General features: G+C 52.8%; 2 protein-coding genes across 11 annotated transcripts in view; one reads left to right on the top strand and one right to left on the bottom strand.

Annotated features, from left to right (window-relative positions):
• The first annotated feature begins 24 nt into the window (after nt 1–24).
• On the top strand, nt 25–21,432 carry CUNH19orf44 (chromosome unknown C19orf44 homolog). Of its 8 annotated transcripts, none has more exons than XM_047096614.1 (9): nt 33–79; nt 1,455–1,912; nt 3,453–3,549; nt 5,260–6,022; nt 8,119–8,431; nt 13,859–13,932; nt 14,865–15,279; nt 16,640–16,735; nt 18,571–19,988. In XM_047096614.1, the coding sequence occupies exons 4-9, from the start codon at nt 5,261–5,263 to the stop codon at nt 18,978–18,980; spliced, it is 2,070 nt and encodes a 689-aa protein (XP_046952570.1). In that variant the 5' UTR covers nt 33–79; nt 1,455–1,912; nt 3,453–3,549; nt 5,260; the 3' UTR covers nt 18,981–19,988. The 8 variants fall into 8 exon arrangements, with proteins under 8 accessions (XP_046952573.1, XP_046952570.1, XP_046952574.1 ...); XM_047096618.1 differs by lacking the exon at nt 33–79 and adding an exon at nt 20,248–21,432 and having other exon boundaries at nt 1,322–1,912; nt 18,571–18,737; XM_047096613.1 differs by lacking the exon at nt 33–79 and having other exon boundaries at nt 1,322–1,651; nt 1,749–1,912.
• The window catches only part of CHERP (calcium homeostasis endoplasmic reticulum protein), an 18,925-nt gene continuing 13,600 nt past the window's right edge, over nt 20,828–26,152 (bottom strand). For 2 of the 3 annotated variants that reach the window (XM_047096609.1, XM_047096610.1), the window contains exons 11-17: nt 25,568–25,806; nt 24,472–24,605; nt 23,785–23,871; nt 23,358–23,501; nt 23,153–23,269; nt 22,578–22,672; nt 20,828–22,308 (exon numbers count right to left, since the gene is read on the bottom strand). In XM_047096609.1, coding sequence (XP_046952565.1) covers nt 22,115–22,308; nt 22,578–22,672; nt 23,153–23,269; nt 23,358–23,501; nt 23,785–23,871; nt 24,472–24,605; nt 25,568–25,806 — 1,010 coding nt within the window. In that variant the 3' untranslated portion in view covers nt 20,828–22,114. The remainder of the gene's footprint in view (nt 22,309–22,577; nt 22,673–23,152; nt 23,270–23,357; nt 23,502–23,784; nt 23,872–24,471; nt 24,606–25,567; nt 25,807–26,152) is intronic. The other variant, XM_047096611.1, reaches the window with a different exon arrangement.

The following is a 26,152-nucleotide window of genomic DNA, read 5'->3' on the forward strand; positions in this document are numbered from 1 at the left end:
GGGGCAACGGTCCCATCCGGCCGGAGTGTCTAGCCGGGAGCGCAGCGACGGCCTCTGCGGATGGACATCGTGGGAGGAGGTTGGCCCGGTTGGCCCGGTTGCTGCCGGGTTTGGCGACCGGATTTGGGACAGGAGTTGCGGGAAATGGGGAACGTTCTGGAGCTGGGCTTGTCGGGCTGAGGGAGGGTAGGGGCCTCACGCCTGGTTCCCCGTCGGGGCCCATTTGGGATCGTGGTCCGGGGTGGGTCGCTCCAGGCCGGTGGTGGGGAGGGAGGGGCAGTGGGGGGGGTGGGAAGAGCCCGATGGCGTGAGAGGCGCCTGTGTGTTCAAAGTCAGGTTTATTTATCTTTAACAACTTTATTGAGGATGCGTTTACCTACCGTACAATCCACCCCTTGTAAGTGCACAACTCTGTTACTTTACTAAGTTTACTAAGTGGGGCAAGCGTCACCAAGATCCAGCTTTAGAACTTTTCTGTCTACCCAAGGATATCACTCCTGGCCCTTTGCAGTCCCTCCTCGCTCCTACTCCCAGCCCCGGACAACCACTGATGCGCTTTCTGACTATAAAGTTGCCTTTTCTGGATGATCCTTATGAATGGGGTCATACAGTATGTGGTTACTTTCCCTTAGCATGATGTGTCCGAGATGTATGCATGCATGTTGTTGTATGTATCCATATTCTTTTTTTTTAATGCTGAATAGTATTTCATTGGATGGATGGACCTCGGTTCTTATCCATTTACTAGTTAATGGACTTTTGGGTTGTTTCCACTTTTTACCTACTATGAATAATAATTAATATGAACATTTGCATACATTTCAATCACCTTTGGCTACATGGGAACTGCCAGACTGTTTTCCAGATTGGTGACTGTACCGTTGTAATGCTCCATGACTGTGTATGAGGGCACCAATTTCTTCACATCCTCAGCAACACTTGTTATTATCTACAGTTTCTAATTTATTTATTTATTTTTTTGATGTTTATTTTTGAGAGAGAGACAGAATGCGAGTGGGGGACGGGCAGAGAGGGAGGGAGACACAGAATCCGAAGCGGGCTCCAGGCTCCACCCTGTGAGCACAGAGCCCAGACTCAGGCTTAACTCACAAACCGTGAGATCATGATCTGAGCCGAAATTGGATACTTAACCGACTGAGCCACCCAGGCGCCCCATCTGTGGTTTTGATTGTAGGCATTCTAGTGGCTGTGAACTGGGATCTGGTGGTTTTGATTTGCATTTGCCTAATGGCTAGTGATGTTGAACATCGTTTCATGTGCTTATTGGCCATTTGTATGTTTTCTTTTTTTTTCAGCGAGGTATCTGTTCATATCCTTTGCCCATAGGTTTATTTTTAATTGTGTTTTAAAAATATATCTATTTTAGTTGTGATGAAATGGATAGAACATAAAACTTGCCGTTGTAACCATTGTTGATTTATTTTTAAACCTAGGGAAACTTTTCAGAAAAACTAGACGCTGTTAAACCCGGCCTGGTGGTCGGGCTTTCCCTCTGACCCACAGAATGGTGGGGGCTGAGTCACCTCCTGAGCCTCAGTTAGAAAAATATCAACCAAGGTAGCTGTTGACGTTCCAGCAGTCTCTACTTCCTCTTTACCACGTCCTTCCTGCTAAAAGCCCACTAATGCAGGTATTCCAAACACTATTATCTAAATCTTACCATTTATTCCATGTCCTACAATGAACATAGTAATCTTATGAAGGGAATAATTGTCATCGTTTTACAGATGAGCAAGCCGAAGCACAGAGTGGTCAAGTAACTTGCCCAGCGTCACACAGGCTAGGACTCCTGCACTGTTTCTGTCAGGTGTGGTTGGTTTCACCTTCACTGACCCCTGTGGTCAGGCCTGTGCGAGGCGCTCTAAGTACCCAGATGGGGATGAGCAAGCAGGTACGCCACGCAGAAAAACAGAGTCAGAGGAAAACGATTCACTCTTCTGCAGACAGAATCTTAGGGGTGGGTCCAATGTTTTTCCTCTCACAAAACATTTGAGTTCAGCTTTTTTTTTTTTTTTAATAAGTTTATTTATTTTCAGACATAGAGTGAGTGCAGGGAAGGAGCAGAGAGAGGGGAAGAGAGAGAATCTCGACCAGGCTCCATGGTGTCAGCACAGAGCCCGATGCCAGGCTGGAACTCACGAACCGTGAGATTGTGACCTGAGCTGAAATCAAGAATCAGACACTTAATGGACTGAGCCACCTCGGTGCCCCTGAGTTCAGCTTTGAAACGTGCATAAGACAGACGGTTGCCAGATTTTACAAATAAAAGTATGAGACACCCAGTTGAATTTGAATTTGAGATAAACAACCAATAATTTTTTAGTATGAAACTATTTGGAACATACTACTTTTTAGTATAAAAATATGTGGGTCATACTTCTATTTTAACAATTATTGGGGCACCTGGGTGGCTCAGTCAGTTGATCGTCCTACTCTTGACTTCAGCTTAGGTCATGATCCCAGGCTTGTGAGATCGAGCCCCGCATTCGGCTCCGTGCTGAGTATGGAGCCTGCTTAAGATTCTTTCACCCCGGGTGTCAGGGTGGCTTACTTGGTTAAAAGTCCAACTCTTGGTTTCGGCTCAGGTCATGATCTCACAGTTTGTGGGTTCGAGCTCTGTGTCCAGCTCTGTGCTGACAGTGCAGAGCCTGCTTGGGATTCTCTCTCTCTCCTCTCTTTGTTCCTCCCCTGCTCGTGTGTGTGTGCTCTTGCTTTCTCTCTCAAAATAAGTACATAAACTTAAAAAAAAAAAAAAAGATTCTCTCTCTCTCTCCCTCTGCTTCTCTACCCTGTTTATGCTCTCTCTCTCTTAAAAAAAATTATTTAGTCTTTATCTTATTCATGTCCCTGGGTGTCCTGTATTTAATCTGGTAATCCTCGTAAGATTGTTTCCCAAGTGGACAGGGATGGGAAAAAAGGCTCCTTCAGGTCTCACAGTGAATTCTTTTTAAACAACAAAATAACACTTGGCCTTGTTAAAACACTCAAACAGGATGGAAACGAGCAGTGGTTGTGCACCTGGTCTTTTCTGCCTCACATATTACGCTGGAGACGACATTATGCACACAGATCTCCCTCATTGCTTTTTCACGGCTGCGTAGCACTCGCTTGTCTGCACGTGGTCTTCTGGATTTCCCCGGCTCTTTACGGATGGGTTCAAGTGCTTGAGGGGTACAGACAATGCTGCCATGACATTCCTCGTGCATACACATCAATGTGCATTTGAGAGTGCAATCGGAGGCAAATTTCAATTGCCCGGGTGCCGGGCCTCTGCTTTTCACATTTTCATTGCTGTTGCTGAGTTCCTTAGTAAAGGGGCTGCAGCAAATGCACAGACACCCATGCCATATTTTTCCATCTTTTTTTTTTGCGACTTTAAACTTCTTTGAAACCTTTTTAATTCTTGGGGTGGGTCTTTTTTATTCTTTCAGGGGCACGCAGGAACACTGAAAATATGATGAAAGCACTGACCCCGCCCCGCTGAAGGCCGTTCACCAGCGTGTGCGCACAACACGTGATCAACATTGGGTGGGTGCTGCTGTGTCCGTCTGTAGCCCCTCCACCCTTCCAGGGCCGTGGTTTTTACCCTTAAACTTTATTTAAAAAAATTTTTTTTTAACATTTATTTATTTTTGAGAGACAGAGGCAGAGCGTGAGCAGGGGAGGGGGAGAGAGAGAGAGAGAGAGAGATACAGAATCCGAAGGAGGCTCTAGGCTCTGAGCTGTTTGTTAGCACAGAGCCTGACGCGGGGCCCGAACTCTCAAACTGCAAGACCTCGGCCTGAGCCGAAGTCAGACGCTCAACCGACTGAGCCACCCAGGCGCCCCAGGTGGTTTTTACCCTTAAAGTGAAGTGAGATTTTCTGCGGAGGGGAGGGTCCTTAAATACACAGGCTGATGTTAAGCAGTTCCTTGTGAGAGAGCTGAGGATACTTGGATAAAGGAGGAGCGCTGATGTGGGGAGTCAGTGGGGAGTAGGACTCTGGGAGTAGTGGTCGTGTCACTGGCCAGGCAGTGGAGCTCTGTCGGGAACAAGGGCGCCTTTGGAATCGGACCTGAGCTTTGAATTTGGCTCTGTTGCTCACCAGCCAGGGGACCTTGACCAGTGACCTTAACCGGTGACCTAACCTTCAGGTGCTTTTATTTCTTTCACGTCCTCTTTAAAATGGGAGCTGGTGGGGGGAGGTGACACTAGCTGCCTCAAGGTTGCATGAGGATTAAAACAGATAATACAGCTCTGAGCAGAGCGCCGGGCTCACTGTTGGAGGCTGAGAGGCGCTGGCTCTGCTGTCTGACGTGCAACGTGTCTCCTTTAAGAGCTTGGCATCAGGCAGACCATAAGAGACTCTTAAACGCTGAGAACAAACTGAGGGTTGCTGGAGGGGAGGTGGGTGGGCGGATGGGCTAGATGGGTGACGGGCATTAAGGAGGTCGCTGGTTCGGATGAGCACGGGGTGTTATATGTAAGCGATGAATTACTAAATCCTACTGAAAGCAATACCACGCTACGTGTTAACTAATTTGAATTTATTTTTTTATTTTTTATTTTTTTAAAATTTTTTTTTTTTCAACGTTTATTTATTTTTGGGACAGAGAGAGACAGAGCATGAACGGGGGAGGGGCAGAGAGAGAGGGAGACACAGAATCGGAAACAGGCTCCAGGCTCTGAGCCATCAGCCCAGAGCCCGACGCGGGGCTCGAACTCACGGACCGCGAGATCGTGACCTGGCTGAAGTCGGACGCTTAACCGACTGCGCCACCCAGGCGCCCCCTAATTTGAATTTAAATAAATGTCAAAAAAGACCTGGCATTGAACGGTAGTTCAGCCAGTGGTACTGGGTGTTGACATTTTCATTGCCGTCATGGGGCTTGAAGGGAGCGCTTCAGGCAGACTGCAAAGAAAGATTTGATCTTTAAAATGGGAGGTGCTGAGGGGCGCCTGGGTGGCTCAGTCAGTTAAGCGACTGACTCTTGGTTTCGGCTCAGGTCACGATCTCACAGTTTTGTGAGTTCGAGCCCCACATCGGGCTCCGCGCTGACCTTGTGGAGCTTGCCTGGGATTCTCTCTCCCTCTCTCTCTCTGCCCCTCCCCTCCTCGCTGTGTATGTCTCTCTCAAAAACAAATAAACTTAAAATAAATAAATAAAATGGGAGGCCTTGAAAGATTTGAATGCATGGTATGAACACCAGGTAAGGTATTCTTACTCTAAGTCTTCTTTCTTCACCCCCCGTGCCCAGAATGGCTTCCAGAAGAAGAACCGGCCATCCCACGCGCAATATTTTTGGTGATTTTAGTGATCTTTCCTTAGAGGATTCAAGAATGGAAGAAATCAGAAACTTGAAAATCGGTAGAAGTCTTACCCAAATAGCACCCGGCCGCAGCAGATTTCTCAAAGGACACCAAACTATGGGTGTAAAATACTCACTCCCGAAAGAGAATGCTGTTGTGGAGGGTGGGCTCAGACTGTCTTCGGGGAGACCCCCGATCACTGCCTCGAAGCTCAGGGCCAGCGCTGCGCTCACAAAACTGGCTCAGCTGGAAACCAAGATCATGAATCGTAAAGCTCAGACGGATTTGTCTGATGTGGAATCTGACCTGAAGACCCCCGAGGACAGTCTTCCGAGGAGCGCAGATACAGCCCTTCCCAGGAGCACAGTCGGACTTTCCTCACACGGCCCAGAGAAAACCCAGAAACAAGCCCATGAAACTCCCACGGCCGGGAGCGGCACACAGAGTGGGAAGGTCAGTAGGTTTCTAAAGAAGAGGGAACCACGCGTTGAAAATGGATTCCCTGAAACACATTGTGGAAAAGGGAGGAGTTTTCAAACACCCAAAGAGAAAAAACCCACTAGAAAACTAGATTCTCCAGACAGCGATGAGGAGGAAATGAAAGAGTTGCTAGGAGGCTTGGTAGAATCTTCTAGAGAAAAAGAAACATACACGAATCGGCGTTTCGTCAGCTCCAAAGTCAGCTCCAAAGAACAAACAAAAGTATTCTCGGTAAGTTTTTACGTATTCTTTTTTTTTTTTTTTTACTATTTATTTGTGAGAGAGAGAGAGAGGGAGCGAGCACACATGAGTTGGGGAGGGGCAGAGACGAGAAACACAGAATCCGAAGCAGGCTCCAGGCTGTGAGCTGTCAGCCCAGAGCCCGACACGGGGCTCAAATTCACGAACTGTGAGATCGTGACCCGAGCCGAAGTCGGACACTTAACCAACTGAGCCACCCAGGCTCCCCTGCATGTATTTATTCTTTGTTTTTTTTTAATGTTTATTTTTGAGAGAGAGAGAGAGAGAGAGAGAGACAGAATGTGAGCAGGGGAGGGGCAGAGAGCGAGGGAGACACAGACTCCAAAGCAGGCTCCGGGCTGTGAGCTGTCAGCACAGAGCCTATCGCGGGGCTTGAACCCATGAACCGTGAGATCATGACCTGAGCCGAAATTGGAAGCTTAACCGACTGAGCCACCCGGGTGCCCCTGCGTGTATTTATTCTTAACCAAGCCTCGCGTCTACACTCTGTGTCACAGCGCTTTATAAAGGCTTGACAGCAGCCATCACCCGTAAGCTACTTGAGGAAGGGATTTGACAAGGAACCGTTGGGCTCTAGCCAATCACGGCTGCCTGTTTTGGGCCTGCCGTGAGGTGACAGGGTTTGGGACATTAGGCAGTTTTGCAATATCTGGAGTAAGTGTGCGCAGCACAGGTCTGCACTTTGTATGACAGATCGTGGTGCCGCACAGGAAACTTGGGACAGCTGCGTTTCTGTTTTTCAAAATTGAGATGAAATTCACATAATCTAAAATCCACATTTTTACTTTCGTTCCTTTTTTATTTTTTAAAGTTTATATATTTATTTTGAGAGAGAGAGAGAGAGCTCGAGCAAGGGAGAGAGAGGGAGAGAGAGGATCTCAAGCAGGTTCCACGCTGTCGGCACAGAGCCCAACTCAGGGCTTGAACCCACAAACCGGGAGATCAAGACCTGAGCTGAAATCAAGAGTCGGATGCTTAACCGACTGAGCCATCCAGGCATCCCTCAAATTAACATTTTTAAAACAAACAGTTCAGTGCCATTTAGTCCATTCGTGATGTCGTGCCAGTGTACTACCTCTGTCTAATTCCAGAACGTTTCCATCAACCCCTGAGGAGACCCTGTACCTGTTAAATGATCATTCCTTGTTTTCCCCTCCCTCTAGCACCTGGAAATTACTAATCAGCTTTCTGTGTCCGTGAATTTGCCCGTTCTGGACATTTCACATGCACGGAATCATCCAGTACGTGGTCCTATGTGACTGGCAGCTTTTCTGAGCATAACGTTTTCGAGGTTCATCCACATCGTAACATGAGTCAGTGTTTCCTTCCTTTTCATGGCCGAGTAATATTCCATCGTGTCAATATACTACGTCTTCTGTATCCACCATCCACTGATGGGCATTTGGGTCTTTTCCACCCTTTGGCTATTTGTGAATAGTGCTGTTAGGAGCATTTGTATACACGTATCTGTTTGAGTCCCTGTTTTCAATTTTTGGGGCTCTCCCTACCAGCGGAATTACCGGGTCCTGTGGTAATTCTCTGTGTGACTTACTGAAGCAGTGCCAAACTTTTCCAAAGCAGCTGTGCCGTTTTGCATTCCCGGCCACAGTGCACGAGGGTTCCAGTTTCTCCACACCCTCTCCAGCGCTGGTTATTAGAGCTAGCACTTGTTACTAGAGCCATCTTAGTGGGTATAAAGTGATGTAAAGGCTGCATTTTAAGGCGGAAAAAATCTGCCCATTTATTTTGATTCTGCTGCAGGGTCAGGCTTTCCTAGATCATGCACTCAGGGGCCTTAATTTAGAAACGGTGTAATTAACCAAATTTGTTTGAAAGCCATGTGATATTTCTGATTATTTGTGCAGTGTTTCTGGTCCCAATATTATCTTGTCTAAATGTTGTACCTTGACTTCTAGAGATGAAGGGAGAGAAAGAAAGGGGCCCAGAGAGAGAGAACTCTTTGATCGCCCATCCTTGGCCTGCCCTCCTCTGGCCGCATTATTCAGTGATAAGGACTTCCTTGTCACCTGTTTGACAATTAATTTCATTTATTTCCGCCAAAGTAGGATCAGATCCCAACTCAACCAAGAATCCTTTCACTACCCAGTGAGGAACCTCCCGGCCCAAAGCCATTTCGGACATCACGTCTGCCAGCCTCACAGTCAGCAGACGGGACCCTTCGCGGCACGCGCTCAAAAGCTCGCTCCCCACAGACTCACGCTTCAGGGGACACAGCCGCCTGCACAGCATCACTGTCCATCACTGGCACCTTTTCGAAATCAGCCTCCATGGCGCCACATGGCAAGCTCTCCCCCGGAAGGAGTGAGCCTGAGCCTCACGATCGGTCGCCCTCAGAAGCTGCCGATGACAGCCTGAATGGTAACCCATGGCCCTGTGCCCACCTGTCACCCTAGGCAGGAGGGGCAAGACCACCTAGAGGGTCCCTGGGCGGGGGGGGGGGGGTCACTGGGTATTGCCGTGGGGAATGCATCGGTCATGCCACCCCCTCTACTTCCTGACCACCTTTCCTGGTGGAGGAGCCAAGTCAGATTTTTGCTCTTTTTTTTTTTTTTTTTTAATTTACATCCAAGTTAGTTAGCATATGGTACAACAATGATTTCAGGAGTAGATTTCTTTTTTTTTTTTTTTTCAACGTTTATTTATTTTTGTGACAGAGAGAGACAGAGCATGAACGGGGGAGGGGCAGAGAGAGAGGGAGACATAGAATCGGAAACAGGCTCCAGGCTCTGAGCCATCAGCCCAGAGCCTGACGCGGGGCTCGAACTCCCGGACCGCGAGATCGTGACCTGGCTGAAGTCGGACGCTTAACTGACTGCGCCACCCAGGCGCCCCAGGAGTAGATTTCTTAATGCCTCTTACCCATTTAGCCCATCCCCCCTCCCACACCCCGCCCCCCCAGTAACCCTGTTTGTTCTCCATATTTAAGAGTCTCTTAGTTTTGTCCCTCTCTCTGTTTTTATATTATTTTTGTTTCCCTTCCCTTATATTCATCTGTTTTGTGTCTTAAAGTCCTTATATGAGTGAAGTCTTATGATATTTGTCTTTCTCTGACTAATTTCGCTTAGCATAATACTCTCTAGTCCATCCACGTAGTTGCGAATGGCAAGATTTCATTCTTTTTGATTGCTGAGTAATACTCCACTGTATGTGTGTATGTACGCATATATATATATGTATACACACAGACGCACACACACACACACACATATATATACACACGTGTATATATGTGTGTGTGTGTGTGTGAGAGAGAGAGACTTGGTCCCTCCATATATATGTGTGTGTGTGTGTGTATATATATATATATATATGTATATGTACACACACACACACACACACACACATACACACACACACATATACAATGGAGTATTACTCAGCAATCAAAAAGAATGAACTCTGGCCATATATATATGTATACATCTTCTTTATCCATTCATCCATTGATGGACATTTGGGCTCTTCCCATACTTTGGCTATTGTCGATAGTGCTGCTATAAACATGGGGGTGCATGTGTCCCTTCGAAACAGCATACCTGTATCCCTTGGATAAATACCTAGTAGTGCAATTGCTGGGTCGTAGGGTAGTTCTATTTTTAGTTTTTTGAGGAACCTCCATACTGTTTTCCAGAGTGGCTGCACCAACTTGCATTCCCACCAACAATGCAAAAGAGATCCTCTTTCTCTGCATCCTTGCCAACATCTGTTGTTGCCTGAGTTTTTTATTTTAGCCATTCTGACTGGTGTGAGGTGGTATCTCATTGTGGTTTTGATTTGTATTTCCCTGATGATGAGTGATTTTGAGCATTTTTTCATGTGTCTGTTGGCCATCTGGATGTCTTCTTTGAAGAAGTGTCTATTCATGTCTTTTGCCCATTTCTTCACTGGGTTGTATTTTGGGTGTTGAGTTTGATAAGTTCTTTATAGATTTTGGATACTAACCCTTTATCTGATATGTCATTTGCAAATATCTTCTCCCATTCCGTCGGTTTTCAGTTTTGCTGATGGTTTCCTTCGCTGTGCAGAAGCTTTTTCTTTTGATGAGGTCCCAATAGTTCATGTTTGTTTTTGTCTCCCTTGCTTCTGGAGACGTGATGAGTAAGAAGTTGCTGTGGCCAAGGTCAAAGAGGATTTTGCCTGCTTTCTTCTCAAGGATTTTGATGGTTTCCCGTCTTATGTTTAGGTTTTTCATCCATTTTGAGTTTATTTTTGTGTATGGTGTAAGAAAGTGGTCCAGGTTCATTTTTCTGCATGTCGCTGTCCAGTTTTCCCAGCACCACTTGCTGAAGAGACTGTCTTTATTCCATTGGATATTCTTTCCTGCTTTGTCAAAGATTAGTTGGCCGTACGTTTGTGGGTCCATTTCTGGGTTCTCTATTCTGTTCCATTGATCTGAGTGTCTGTTTTTGTGCCATGTTATGTCTTTAGTGTTTTCATTCAGTAACCCTGACCAATTACAGAGCAATAACCTGAAAACAAAATCCTAGAGCCACATACGACAAAAAGGCAACGCGATTTTTCTTTTGGTGAAAGAGGAATTTACCTCCTTTCCTTTTTATATTCAGAAAAGGGAGTAAATCTCTAACCAGTCACAATTAGACACTTCTGTTATTTCAAATTATTCAATATTATTTTTATCCCAATATTACACATATTTAAGAAAGAAAGGAGAAAGAGAAAAGATGTGTACCCAACACTTAATGTCTTCCCTCTGGGGTGCTTCATTGTGAGACCCAAATTAAAATGTCTTTATTTTTAAAAATTTTTTTTAATGTTTATTTTTGAGAGACAGAGAGACAGAGCATGAGCCAGGGAGGGGCAGAGAGAGAGGGAGACCCAGGATCCGAAGCAGGCTCCAGGCTCTGAGCTGTCAGCACAGAGCCCGACGCGGGGCTCGAACCCACGAACTGTGAGATCATGACCTGGGCCGAAGTCAGACGCACAACTGACGGAGCCACCCAGGCGCCCCTAAACTGTGTCTTGAGGGCCTGCTGGGCACTGGCACGTGCCAAGGGTTGTGTTAGCAAGAAGACGATAGCAAACAGGCCAACACAAGCCCTGCCCCCTGTGTGCTGGGTGACCCGTAGCTCGTGATTCTGGTAGGGGATGAAAAAAGAGCTTTTTCCTGCTACCCTTCTACGTTCCTGGCGGGAGCTCTGCAACAAAAGACAGATTGAGAGAAAAGCATACAGTTATTAAATAGATGTTAAATATTCAACGTAAGTTTTACGCGACACAGAGCCTTCCTAAGGAAACCAGACCTGGAAAAAAAAAAAAAAATAGTTAAGTGTGTGAGCGTTTTTACTCTAGGCTCGATGAGGAGTGGAAGGTACTGGAAAAACGTGATCAGACAAAAGGAAACGAGCTAAGGGTGGTAAACGGGGGCAGACTTGGCAAGGCCTGCTGTGATTCCTCTTGGGGTCCCTCTGTCTTGGAAACGGGATGCTCCTTTCCTCTGGGTGGCGGTGGGGGGGGCACTTCTCACATGAGACCCTTGCAGCAGGTCAAGGGAGAAGGGCAGAGGATTCTTGCAGCGCGTGCCATGTTCAAGTTCCCTCCCGTCTGAGATATTCAGTAGGCCAAGGTGCTGTATTTTGGGGTAGCGTGTCCTGAATCCCATCACAGACTAATGTGGGTGTTCATGCCCCGGGAGGTCAGCAGTAGAAGCTCTATCGGGGTGGGGTTTGGGGGGGAAGTATTGCCATGAAGGGTGGTTTCTTCCGGTGCCCTTGTTAGGGTCGGAGAACGCAGGGGGATGGGCTCTTGGCTGCCGACGTGAGACACCCCTTTGAGCTCCCTCAGTGGCTCTGATCCTTGGGCCCGAGAGTTTGGTAAGTGGGTGTCCCTGCTCCCCTGGCCCCACGTCACCTCCCTCATCATGTGGATGGGAAGACAGGTATAGGCTGGTGGGGCAGGTGACAGACCCAGGTTCCTCCCTTTCTGCTGTTTGTCCACACTGCCGGTCCCGGCAGCCCTTCTGTCCTCACTGCTGGCCTGGAGGGGCCTCTCCTGGTGGCCAGCCCCTGCCCTCCCTTGTCCAGATGTAGCTTCGAGGGAGGGAGGCAGCTGGCAGTGGTGAGCACATTCTGAGTCTGACGTAGCTGGGTGGGCGTCCTGGCCCTGCCTCTTACCGGTTGTGCAGTCTCGGGCGCTTTGTGCCTCAGTTTTCTCATCCGTCAAGTGGGGGCAGAGCCACAGAAGTGGCTGTGAAGCCCCTCAGCTGGCTCTCTGCTACAGGAGGCGCGTGCGTGCTAGGGTTGGCCTACATGACGGTAATGTTCCTCGGCCAGTGCCAATGCTGTTCCCAAGTGCTCAAGTTCAGAATCACCCCTATGCCTTTGCCCTGGGCCAGGCGGATGCCTGTTAGTTTAGACGCTTTGTCCAGGGATGTGTCTTTGGACCTGCCTGCCACGTGAATGGCAGTGACAGAAGCAGAGAGCTCGGAGGAGGCGTGAGCCCCCAGGACTGGGGTGACGGGGGGATTCACTCTAGGGCTTAGGATGGGCAGGTGCGGGAGGCAGGTGGTGTGGACCTCCCTCTGTCTCTCTCTCTCTCTCGCCTCCAGCCCTGTGCCTGTTGGCCCAGAGGACCCCACTCTTGCCTGTTCCTACCAACTTTCTCTCCCTCTCTCTCTCTCTCTCTCTCTCTCTCTCTCTCTCACACACACACCCCGCCCCCTGCCCATGTTTCAGAGCCTGAACTGAACTGTGCAATAGAAGTTGCTGCCAACTTTGGCTGATGTCCACTGCCCACCCACCTAGAGGAGTGGGCTCATCTGTTGGGTTCCCAGAGGTCTGTTTGGAACACCAGAACTCCACAGAGGATTCTAGACTCCCAAGTCTCAGGCACTGGCGACTGGCCAGCTGGCATGCCGAATGCTGGTTCTCCTTGGGCTCCTGTGCCCTTAACTTGCTTTAAGTGGGAACTTATGACGCTTCGGGTCTAGTTTTATGTCTGCTTGAGTTGTCCCCACACCCCACCCCCCCTACCTTGCACACACTTGGCACCACACATTCTTTACCGTGTTGCTGTCATCTACTCATCTGGCTCAGTGTCTGTTTTTATAACTAAAGAGGCTTTTTTTTTTTAATGTTTATTTGTTGGGGCACCTGAGTGGCTCAGCCGGTCAAGTGTCTGTCTTTGGCTCGGGTCATGATCTTGTGGTCCGTGAGTTCGAGCCCCGCATCGGGCTCTGTGCTGACAGCTCGGAGCCTGGAGCTGCTTCGGATTCTGTGTCTCCCTCTCTCTCTGCCCCTCTCCTGCTCATGCTCTGTCTCTCTCTGTCTCAAAAATAAACAAACATTAAAAACACTTAAAATGTTTATTTTTTGGGGGGAGGGGCAGAGAGAAAGGGGTACAGAGGATCCAAAGGGGGCTCTGCACCGACAGCAGCAAGCCCGATGCAGGGGCTTGAATTCACGAACCGTGAGATCGTGACCTCAGCCACAATCCAGAATTGGACGCTTAACCGACTGAGCCACCCACGTGCCCCGAAATGAAGCTTTATTGGAACCCAGCCCCATCCATTTGTTTACACGTGGTCTGTGGTGGTTTTTGCACCATAACGACAGAGCTGAGCTAACTGTGGTACAGTCTCGGGTGCAAAGTGGAAACCATTTCCTAGTTAGAGAAAACACGTGTAGATCCCTGTGCTGGCTTATTAAGGACCGAGACTGCACGCTTCTGTGTTTCTGTTCTTAGCACTTAGCCCAGTGCCTATGACATAATGGTAAATGCCGTGTGGTATGTAAATGAGTGAATGTCATGTCGCATTTTTAATTACAGATTTTCGAATCAATCTTTTATCCCTCGATGATCTGGCTCCAGCTGTCAGTGAGAACTCAGACTTGGAACGGAAAGTGAGTACAGCCAACTTAATTTTTCACGGTAGGTTACGTGGAGACGCTTGGTAGCATTGTGCTTCCTTTAGGCCCGTGGCTCTTGGCCTAACCCCCGGGGGACCCTTGGCAGGTCTGGAGACAGTTTTGATTATCGTGACTGGGGTGGAGATTGCTGCCGGCGTCTGGTGGGTGGCGGCCAGGGATGCCGCTCAGTGTCCTGCAATGCACAGGACAGCCCCCACTGCAAAGAGCGTTTAGGCTTCAAATGTCAGGAGTGCCCCAGGTGAGAGATCCTGATGTAGGTGAAAACAGAATAAAGCTAGTTAATGTAGCAGGTGATTAAAGCAGGTCCCACTTAGGGGTGCCTGGCTGGCTCGGTCGGCGGAGCGTGCGACTCTTGACCTTGGCTCAGGTCGCCATCTCACAGTTCGTGAGTCTGAGCCTCATGTGGGGGCTCTGCGCTGACAGTGTGGATTCTCTCTCTCTCTCTGCCCCTCCCCCACTCATGCTGTCCCTTTCTCTCAAAATAAATAGTAGATGAACTTAAAAAAAGAAAAAAAGCGGGTCCCACTTGAACTGCCCCATGAGAACACCACACTGACCTGTACTCATCATAGTGCCCCATTGTGGTTCTTGCCATATTAGTAACCTCCTCACTATGGAACCTGCAGGCACTGTTTTAATAATACATAATAATGACATTGTAACGGATTTCAACCACGTGCCCCCTACACATGCTCGCACCATCAGTGTTAAAATACAGCAGCCCCAAAGCATCTCAAGAATATTGCTCACGGTACTGGGGCTGCTCAAAACCCCTGAAGGACCAGCGTGGACCCTTCCCTGCTAGGCCCCCTGGGTACCCTGCACTCCATTCTACTGCGGTGGTACTTTGAGCGTGTTGATCGTTCGAAACCACTTTCCCGTGACCTCTGCCACCCTCCCTTTAGAAAGAAGGCCAGCGGGAAAAGGCATCCAGCCAAAGTCCCCAGGCAGGGGGCCCTCCCACTGGAAGCGAGATCTCAGAGTGCCTGAGCGAGCCATCGGCTTCCTCTGCCGGGCCTGAGGATGCTTCCAGCCCGAGGCCAACGTCTCAGGAGCCCACGGCCAGCACAGTGAGCTCGGCTTACTCAGAAGATTTTGAAAAATCCCCAAATTCGACAGCATCCGAGTCAAGGGCCCGTTCCGAGTCTCCTGAAAGGACGCTGGACACTCTGTCAGAATTCTCTGCAAGCCTGAAGACAGACCTTCCCCTGCCAACGCTCAAGCCTTGGAAAAAGCAAGTCAGGGACGTTACAAGAGTCATCATGAAGGAGACGGCCGTGCAGACCCTCGAGCCCGCCTTCACCTACCAGTGGGTGGAGGGTAAGTGTGCGGGCCCCGGGGGGGAGGCGCCGGCTCCCAGGGTGCGTGCCGCGGGCATCCTTGGAAGCATGACGAAGGCTTCAGGGTCTGTCATTGTTAACCAGCTGGGGGGCCTCGGTGCCCCGTTCCCTCTTCCAAGGACGAGGGGCAGCCGCCCTGGGTGTCTCCCACTGCCCCCCGAGCTCTAAAACATCCGGAAAGGTTTCAGAATCAGGGACTAAGGCAGTGGTTCTCAGCTGTGATGAGCCTGCCCTCGGGGGACCTCAGTGAGGTTGGAGCCAGTTCGGGTTGTCATGACTGGGTGGAGGCCAGGGATGCTGCCCGACGTCCTGCGGTGCCCAGGCTGGTCCTGCCAGGAAATGACCCAGCCCCAAATGTTGGTGGTGCCCAGGGCGAGCCTGGGGACGGCACTGAGCATGGAACCACCACCTGGGACGGCGAGTCCTCAGGTGGCTTGGGGGTCCCGGCACGGTGTGTTATGGTGGATTCTCTTCTGTGGTGCAGGGGAATGCATTGCTCTTCATGGCCGGTGTGAGTTTCCAGGTGTCTGTCTTGTCTCCAGTTTCAGTCTTGGCCCTTCTGGGTGGAAAGGTCCCTTGCTTTTAAACATCCCCCCGCTCTCTTTTCTCGTCTAGGTCGCTGCCCACAGCGTAGCCAGGGTTATTCCTGGACTGCACGAGGGTGTATAACACTCTCACCTGCTGTATTCATTTTGATTCAGGGGGGCTTAGCCGTGTCTCAGCCTGGGCTGCACGCTGGGGTAGGTCGTGACCATTTTCTCATTTCTCGGGGAGGAAAGCCAGTCAGACGTGCCAAGTCAGATCACTAGAAGGCCTTCGAGGGTAGTGGAGGCCCAGTTCTGACGTAGAAGCCTCTGTGCTCCTCTCCACGTCCTCCCGCTGCCTGACAACGTAGCCTGTTGTTAACAAATGTGCGCGTTTCTGTCTGTATTATTTTGCGACTTAAAGAGCCCTTTGGTAAAACCCAGCTGGTGCCGTTTTCCTCGACTAGGCCTGATACTGAAAGAGGAAAACAGCAGTCTAAATCAACCAGCTTATCAGAGTCCCGGGAACATTCCGAAGCCTTCGTGTGGCCCCAAGGATGGAGGGGAGAAGGAGGGGAGGGCATGATGTCACGGACTGCGGTGATGGCTTGAGCCCGCTCAGCAGACTTGTACCAGGAGATGCCTCCAGAAAGATGGAGGCAGGTTTGGGGAAATCGTAAAGGAGGTTAACAAAGCAAGAAGGTGGCTGTCCTGTTCGGGAGAGGAAAGCACAGACTCGTGTAGCTTATTTCATCCGTTGATGAGAGTCGCTCTGAATCCTGCCCACCAGCCCCTCCCCCTTTGTCTCTGGGACAGGGCCCAGTGTGGCGGCCGTCGGACCGGCTCTGGGAGGTGCCTACGTGGACCCCGTGCCCGTTGCCAGCCACGTCGTCAGCGCGGACTCCATAGAAGGTAAACAGTACAGCTCAGCGGGTCCTTGCGGTGAAGTGGACGCATCTTAGCTGCAGGGCTGCCCCCGCCGGGAGGGCTGCTGCCCCACTTCAGTGCTGGGTTTGGGGAGTCTGTTGGTGACATGGTCACAGGCAACTGCCCCGGTTCCTGGGACCCCTGACGACAGACTGGGTGTCTGAGAACCTTTGGTCCGTGTTGCCAAAGGACACCCGTGTCGGATAAGACAGGAATGTTGGGAGTAACACACCTCTAGGCCCTCCACCCCCGCCACGCTGCTTTTATTTTGCGCGCTCCCCTCTGAGCCTTCGCGTCCAGAATACATGGTGCTTTTTCCCCTGAGGACACTCGGCAGGTCCTGAGTGTGAGCCAGCGTGGCGGCCACAGGCCTGGACTCCTTTCAGGGTCTGGGGGAGTTGTGGGGTCCTAGGGAGGCCCGGTCCAGCCTGGGGCAGGGGGAAGGCCCTCCCAGCAGCTGCCGAGGGAGCCCAGGCCGCGTCAGGCCCCCACGGGGCCACTGGTGGCTCACGGGGCACAAACAAAGGTCCATCTAGGACTTGGGTTTTTGGGTTTTTTTTTCCCTTTTCAATTAAAAACAAAAAAAATTTTTTAACGTTTATTTGGTTTTGAGAGAGACAGAGTATGAGTGGGGAGGGGCAGAGAGAGAGGGAGACACAGAAGCTGAAGCAGGCTCCAGGCTCTGAGCTGTCAGCACAGAGCCCGACGCGGGGCTTGAACCCACGGACCGTGAGATCGTGACCTGAGCCGAAGTCGACTGCTTAACCGACTTGAGCCTAGGCGCCCCTGCCATTTTCAATTTTTTTAAAGATGAAGACATTAAAAATGCACAGGTTGTAACAATTGAAATGTTTGTATCCTTTCAAAAAACTCTTCCATTTAGCTTGCTATTATCTCAGAGATTTTTCTGTTTTCTTGTAGTCTGACAATGATCATCTCTAACAGTTACACAGCTTCCATTTTTCAACATATTTTGAATTTAAATGAAACTTTTATTTTTATTTTTAATTGTATTTTTCCAAGTTTACTTATTTATTCTTGAGAGAGAGAGAGAGAGAGACAGCCAGCGCACGTAGGGAAGGGGCAGGGAGAGAATCCCAAGCAGGCTCTGTGCTGTCAGCTCGATCCTACGCACCATGAGATCGCGACCTGAGCTGAGACCGAGAGTCAGACGCTTAATTGACTGAGCCGCGCAGGAGCCCCTTTAATTGTATTTTTAATTTTAAGTATTTTAGTTTTATGTTTAAAGATACATAACAGGATTTACCCTCTTACCCATTTCTTTAAGAGTTTATTTGAGACAGAGACGGCACAAGTTGGGGGAGGCAGAGGGAGAGAGAGAATCCCACGCAGGCTCCGCACTGTCAGTCAGTACGGAGCCCGACATGGGGCTGGAACTCACGAACTGCAAGATCATGACCTGAGCCAAAACCAAGGGCCAGGACGCTTAGCCGACTGAGCCCCCCAGGCGCCCCTCCTCTTACCTGGTTTTCAGTGTCCAGCTCAGTGGTGCGAGCAGGATTCACATCGTGCGGTTGCAGAACTTGGGGTTTCCTAGACTTCTTCCCGCGGGTGGGACGTTTAGTTGAGGCTTCCGCTTCTGCCTGGGAGCCAAGCATCCCACGTGCAGCTCCTGAGCGTCCCACACAAGCCCGCAGACAGCAGTATTTCTGGTGGCAGCACTTCCAGAAGGCAGCCCCCCTTGGCCCTGGGGAGATGCTGCTGAGTGTGGGGTGGGGGTGGGGGGGGTGGGTGGCCCAGAGCCTCACCCTTGGGGAGACAGGCGGGCAGGTGGGCGGAGTGACACGGAGCTGGTACAGCCCTGACAGCTTACAGCCCGGCCGCGTTGGCGCTCAACGACATGCTGAAGCAGCAGCTGAGCCTGACGCAGCAGTTCGTGGAGGCCAGCCGGCACCTGCACATGTCCCTCCTGCAGTCCCTGGACCGAGACTCCTTCCACTACCACACCCTGGAGGAAACCAAACAGGTGACCGCAGCACACACCCCCTTCCTGGGAGAGAGGGCAGGGGCCTTTGCACGCGAAGGGGGACAGGGCTCAGCCCGGGCAGCAGGGACACCGTGGGCCCAGTCACCTACAGTCCTAGGGAAAGGAGCTGTCCTCGTCCTTGGCGAGAGCAGTATGGGACGGGGGCAGCGAGAGGCAGCCTGGTGTGGGCTGCGGCTGGCTAGGCTGTGTGTGACCCTGGAGCAAAGGGGACCTCCTCGGTGAGGGCTCCTGTCCCTCTGCAGACCCGTCCCCAAGCTCTGCCCAGTCCTGTGGGCTGAAGTGCCAAGACTGTCACACTCACCTCTCGCTCCCCCCTAAATTTAATTTTTGTTCGATTGTAAAAATTTTGTTACAGAGGTAGGTAATTTTTAAAGCCCTCCATAACTTCAGAGAGAATTCGATATTCTTTAGATTTTCCCTGTGTAAAATATGAACATTATGTATGAAATACACAATATTATGTATGTTTCATACTATATGTTGTAAGACATATAGCATACTAGGTATTAGATATGATAATGTTTCTAGAGATGGCATCACACCACATGAACTTCTGCACGGTCATTTCTGTCCTTTTATCCACAAATATCTTGCTTTGTAGTTCTTAAAACTAAGGACTTTGGAGCAAAATGGTCACAGTATCATTATAACACCCAAACCAAATGAACTTTTCTTATTTTCTTAGTATTGGTGGATATCCAGGGGTAGATTCCCACTTGGCTCATGCAAGTCGAACATCTTGTTGCTATTTGTTTCTTCAGAATCCAAAGCCTGTACATCAATGTTTGGGGTCTTTTTAGCCTCCCGATTAGGGCTTAGGGCGGTGGTTCTTGGCTCGGAGCGGCATCAGACCCCGAGGGCCACCAGGGTTCCGCTGGCAGCAGAGGTGGGCCTGGGAGTGGGTGTTCCCCCTTGTGCCCACAGGGGACCCACTTTGAGAACCCCTGCTTACGGGTTTCCCCTGCCCCATCTCTTTGATGTTTCCTTGCAGTTCATTTGTTCAAGTAAACAGGTTGTTTCTTCGACGGTTTCCCGCATCCTGGACTCTGATGATCACACCCCCACGGGGGTTCTTTGACTTCAGTTGGTCATACACACCGATTGGTGGGATACAGCTCAAGTGATCTGACCATGTCACCTGCCTACAGCCCCCGGTGGCTCCTCACGGCCTGCTCTGGGCCCTTCTGCCCGCCCCGTGTGCCCTGAGGGCGCCCCCGGTAGCCCCACTCCCCAGCGCCCCCCACCCCCAGCCGTGGTCGTGCTTCCCTCTCAGACCCAGTCAGGGCGCATCCCTCGCAGGTGCCTTGGCCAGAGCCTGTCTGCGTTTGTCTCTCCTCTTCTTTCCACAGCATTGTCACGTGGCTTCGTGTCATGGTCTTTTTCTGCCCACCTGCCCGGGAGCCACTGGGGACAGGCGCTGCCTCCAGCACCCAAAGCCTCAGTGGACTGAGGTGGCGGTGGTGACGGCCCCCTGTCCTCTGCCCCACAGTACATCAGGCACCACAGGCCTGCCCCGCTGTCCATGGAGGATGCCCTGGAGGAGGTGGAGGAGGAGCTCTGGGGACCGGAGGTGAGGCGGGATTCGTGGGTTTGAACGGACAAGCGGGTCCAGAACACCGGCTGCGACACACGTTGGTTTCCAGGGGACAGTGGCGGGGGGCAGGCGGTGCCGAGGACTCACCCGAGTGGAATCCCAGCTCCAGCCTTTAGCAGAGTAGTGGAACTCGCCCGGCCCCCGAGGGGACGCGTGGGCCGGTGGCAGTGGCCCCACGGGTGGAGTGGTCGCCACTCACGGCCGGACGGAGGATGCCAGCCTGTCGGGAGCCCCGCGGAGCGGCTGTGCCGGCCGGGTGCTGGCCGCCCAGTGAGCGGACATAGACGGGAGGGGCCACGGCCCCGTCTGCTAAGCAGGAGCGCGGACCAGGTGTCCACGCCGGGCACACCCACATGAGGCGCCAGGGCAGCTCCTGACCTGACCGCACGACTCGGACGCAGTCTCTGCATTCCAGGCACGCCTGCTCCCGACTCGGCTGGAGCACACTTCTAACTTGAACACGCAGAGAAAAAGGTCTTTAAAAAAAGTTTTTATTTGAAGGCAAAACAGTAAAATCCACAAGAAATTGTTAACAGCACGTGTTTACGTTTTATCCTGAATCAGACACGTTTGAACAATTCACAGCTACAGGAAACCTAGAACAAAATCAAATATTTTATCACATCAGGTTGAAAAGTTGGAGAGGACTTTGCATCTTATTGAAAAGAATTTTTCAAAAATGTTTCTGTACAAATAAACGGCACCGCACGAGCTGCCCACAGACGCCAAGCGTGGCCTGTCCCACGCCGTCCCCAGCGTCGCCCAGCAGACCCCACTCCCTCCTGGCCTCACCTCCCTCGGTGGTGGCTGTGGGGTGGGGGGGGGGGCAGCAAGGGGAATGAGGAGCGGGAGGCACAGCCAGGGGTCTCTCTCCACACCCTGGAGCGGAAGGTCCACGCGAGCGCTGGTGTTGGGTTCCGAGATGCTAAGGGTACAGACTCTCCGAGGGTGTCATTCTGGAACCTGAAGGTGCCTCAGGTCCGTGTCCTCAGAACCTCCGTTTCTGCAGGTACAGCAAACGGCTGACGTTTGGGGAAAAAATTTCAACGCAAACAACTAAAATAAATGAACTAAGGGCCAGCATGTCTCAGAGGAATCGGGTTTCAAATTCTCACTGGGATCCTCTTAGAGCAACATTCCCTTCTCCAAAACTAAAGACCTGGAGTAAAAACGAGAAGAACCCTGTGTAACTGCAAATCAAAAAGGGTTTGTTTTTCTGTTTGGAACCAGCGCCTGGCCTGAGCTTCCCCATCCACCGCACGTCGGCGGGGCACAGGCGAGGCACAGGCAGGCAGGGCCGGCTGGCCCCACACCCGCTCCCAGGCTGCCAGGCCGCTCGCCCAGGGCCTCTCCTCCACACGCCCCTACTGGTTTAAGCAGAAGCTCAGATCTGCCCGAGGGGAGAGGTGCGAAACAGCCGTGCCTTAAGATGTCAGGGATTCTCATCCAGGGGTGGAGGGTCTCGTGTTTCTCACTTTCGCCGTCAAGGGAAGCAGGCTCTGGCCGCGCGGGCCCGGGCATCTCCTGGCGGGGTCGTGCTTCTACGTTAGAGCGGTTTGCAGGCGGGGCCCGGGGCCTTCCAAGCTATCGAGCATGGCGCTCGTCACTAGGCAGGCTGTGGCCTTCCTTCTCTCCTGCCGCTCCCCAGAGATGGAGGCTGTGTGAGAACTGAGCTGTCCCTACCATCTGTCACTGCCAGTAAGCCAGGAAGGTCCCGGTGGCCAACGCGGTGGCCGAGGCGTGGCTCCCGCCCGCAGAGCGCCTACTTGCACTCGTCCCTGGCCTTCATGCGGGCGATGAAGGAGTAGCTCTTGTTCCTGCGGTAGTTCTCGTAGGGGTCGTCCAGGGCCACGCCCACACCCTTGTACTGGTCCCACTTGTCCCGGACGTCCCCCCCCTTGATGGGGTCCTGGATCCCTTGCTCTTTCACGCCGAGGCCACCAGATCCACTCCAGCCTTAAGAAGAAAGGGGGGAGGGCGGTTATAACCCACGAAAGCCGAAATTTGGCACATTTATGTGTGAAGTGAAACAGGACTCCGTGTGCAGAGCTGAATGATGTGCACGTGTGTGGTCAGCAAGCATGTAACTGATGAGGTAAGAAAGAATGGCCAGCAAAAACCGCAGGCTCGCCCTCTGTAGAAGTTCTGGCAGAGAGCCGGAACCTTCTCTGGCTCCCCAGCCCCAAAGGCCCAGAGCGGGTGGTGGTTCTTCCCAGGAACCTTACCCATTTTCACCAGCATCTGATGTCCTTTGTTTTCTTCCCCGAGCCTTGAATCAGGAATAGGAGGTGCTGAATTAGAACCCAGACCAGCCGAGGAACTAAAATTAAGACAGGTTACGTTTTTTAAAAACGAGCGGATACATTTATTGGAATGAAAACTCTTAGATTACAGCGTGTGGCGTACGTGAAGGTTCACCAGTTAGGAGGACACACACACACATCCTGGGTCTCTATCATTCTTCTTTGTCATCTTCGCCAGCCAGGTAGGGGAGCTCCCTAAGATGGCCCCTGCCCCACGGCGAGCGGTGAGGGCAGGTCACACGGAACCCCCAGAAGGGTCAGACACAGCCCAGGCGCCACCTCAGGCTTTACAGCGTTACCACAAAAAAGGCAAGAGCGTGGTGTGAGGCGAGGCGGTGCCACTGTCACCGCGCTAGAACTCGGGGTCCCCGAGGTGCCACCTCAGCACGGGCCACCGGGAGCACGTCTTCTAGCGACAGGTTTCAACATTCACAGCAAAGCATCAGAGGGTTCCAGCGCTACCAGCGGCCACTGGACAGTTAAGACAGAAATCTTACGGCGGGGTGGGGCTCCTGGACCGCGACCGGCGTCTCCGTCCCGGGGAGTAGGACTTGGAGCGGGAGCGGGACCGTGAGCGGGAGCGGCTCCGGGAGGAGCGAGACCGGCTGCGGCTCCTGCAGGGAGGACAGGGCGGGCGGTCGGCGGGGGCCACGGGCCACGGGCCACGGAGGGGCCTCGGTCCGCGGGCGGCACCCTGCCTACCTGGAGCGGGAGCGGGAATAGGAGCGGGAGCAGGAGCGAGATCTGGACCTGGAGTACGAGCCCGAGGACTTGGACGACCTTGAGTTGGAACGGGAGGAAGAGCGCCCTCGGCTCTTGGATCTGCTCCGAGACCGTGAGGGTCCACTGCAGGGAGAGAGCTGGTGAGCGGCGCCCCCGGCTTTCGGGAAGACCCCGGGCAAACTTCTGGTGCTGGCGTCTCAGGTTTAACTTGGGCCTCGCGTGAAAAAACCCCCAGGCCCGGGCAGGGGCCGGACTGACCTCCCTCTGCCCCCTGCCCCCTGCCCCCTGCCAGGGGGAGACGGGCCAGCCTGGGGCGGGATGTGACAGCGCGTCTGCCCGGCACAGGCAGGGCCCCGCTGTAGTTTGGGGAGGCGGGTGGACCGTGAGTGGGCCCCCGTGCGCTCACCTGTTCCGCTTTTCCTGGCCCTTCCTCCGCCGCGCCCGCATCTTTGCTCGAAAGAACTCATAGAGGCCATTCTGCTCCCAGCCTTCGCTGTAAGACACAGACCTTCCCGTGTGACTCCGTGCGCCTCCCTCCCGCACCCAACTGGGGAAAGTTCACGTCCGGGTGTGCGGCCCTCCCTTCCCTCGTTCATTCGGACACTGAGCAGGGTCCCTCACCCAGGTGAGCAGAGGCCGCCCTTCTTCGCACGGGGAAGCGGGCCGAGAGGCCAGGCCTCCCACTGGGAAGCAGTCAGGCTGGGCTGCACGCCCGGCTCCCATGCCTTTTCCACATCAGCGTTTCCCCAAACAGCTCAAACGGCTGTTAGGGCCTACGATGTTCCTAACAGGGAACCTGGAGCTCTGACTCCCAGATGACAGGCCTGTGGCCCTGCAAAGGGCAGGCCATGAACTGTGAGATCATGAACTGACCCGAAATCAAGAGTCGGACGCCCAAACGACCGAGCCACCCAGGCGCCCCTACACCTAGCGTTGTATAGGCCACCACTTTCCTCACCTGGACCTCACGCTACCCTGGGCAGAAGGCGTGGAGTCTTTCCCATAAACTAAACTCGGGAGAGTCAGGCCAGGAGAGGGGACAGGGCCACCCTCCCATCACCAGCTGCATCCCCAGTCTCCCCGAGCCCCGTACCTGTTCCTGGGCCTGTCGTGGGACGGAGGGCTGTAAAAGGCCTCCACAGCCGCCAGCAGCCTCTCGCTGGGCGGCATGGGAGGTGGGAGGCGGATGTCTTTTGGGTCCAAAGGCTTGTACTCATGGTCTTCCAGCTGCAGTGAAGAACACAGGTGTCACGCACGCCAGCCGGAACCCCCATCAGGCCCACCCAGGGGCCTGGTCTGATGAGGGTTACCCCGGGCACGAGTGTTCCTCATCCTGTCCTCCTTGAGAAATCCCACTAGGGCTGCGGCCACACCAGTCATCCGATCCCTTAATGAGGCGGTTGAGGACTTTTTGGAGACCAATAAAGGCCAGAGTTCTCCCTCCAGAAAACACGTGAGACACAATCTCCAAGGTGAGATGATGGAAAGGCCCCTTGGTTCACCCACAGACATGATGCAGATCGCAGATACGGCCAGACTTCTGCCCTGTGCCCCCAGCTCCTACCCCAGGGCCCCCTCCCGGGTCAGAGCAGCATCAGCCCGAGCCAGGGAACCCCCTCGCCAGAAACCAGGTCAGTCTGCCGCCCCCTTGCCGCCCCGGCGCAGCCCTTCTCAACTGCCAATCTGACGGGGCCTCAGAGTAGTAGAAGTGGCTCCTCTCTCAGCGCATCTCTTGAGCGGTTCGCAGCCCGACCTTGCTCCCCTTGCCCCCCACCCCCACCCCCAGCGCTGCCCCTCCCTGGATTTCCTGCGGGCCCAGTTCAGAGGCCACACCTTCCTGAGAAATCCCTCTGCCGTCAGCCACTGGACAAAGTGGCTTCCCAGGGCCAGGGTCAAGAGGGCTGCACCTCACACCCAGCCTGGCCCGCTGCTCATGGCCACAGAACTTGGGGCACCGGGAGGGAAACGTGGAGGGGGCAGAGGAGACACGGGCCTTGCTCATTCTTGCCCCAGGGATTCAAGTCCAGGTAGAGGCGTTGGCTTGGACACATTCCCACTGACCGCTCAGGCTGGCCGGGCGTAGGGAACCAGAGGGAAGGGGCCCCGGGCGGCAGCATTTGTAGCCTGTGGGGAAGCGGCTCCCACTACTCCTCACATGTGCGAGCAGGTGCTTGCCATGGTGACCTTACCTTCACGAGGGGCGCCATCAGCCCGGCAGGCAGATCGAAGTAGGGCACGTTGGGGACCAGGCTAGGGTCATCATGGTTGATGTGGGGAGGGCCCTGTCGCCGCATGTGGGGGGGCTGCCCATTGAAGCCGTGGGGAGGAGGGCCGAAGTCGGGGTGCTGGGGCCCACCCCAGGGTGGGTGCTCGTTGATCCCAGGATGAGGCATGCGGTGGCCAGGGTGGTGGTGAGGGGGTCCCATCTCTGCAAAACAGAAACTCCTCTCAGGCCCGCTGGGGGTCGTGATCTGGGTGGCGCTGACAGCACAACTGAGATCTACAAGGTGATGAGCGCCCGCGGAAGGGGGTCCAGTGACGGGCAAAGATGCCAACACCTGCTCGTGGGCAGCCCTGCCCGGCACCTTCTCTCCAGCTGCTTCTCACTATCTGGGGTGTTGCAGCCAGGTGGGGAGGATCTGGGTTCAGGGGGCCCAGTCCTGCACCCACACCAACACCCGTGGGCTCAAGGCAAAAACAGGGAACCATAAGGGAAATCACAACATTGTAGCAACCTTATGGGCTGAATTGTGCCTCCCCACCCCAGTACCCCA

Source organism: Lynx rufus, unplaced genomic scaffold (assembly GCF_022079265.1).
Source record: "Lynx rufus isolate CCGP_SWC_20201006 ecotype Redwood Valley unplaced genomic scaffold, mLynRuf1.p SCAF_4, whole genome shotgun sequence".
Lineage (NCBI taxonomy): Eukaryota > Metazoa > Chordata > Mammalia > Carnivora > Felidae > Lynx > Lynx rufus.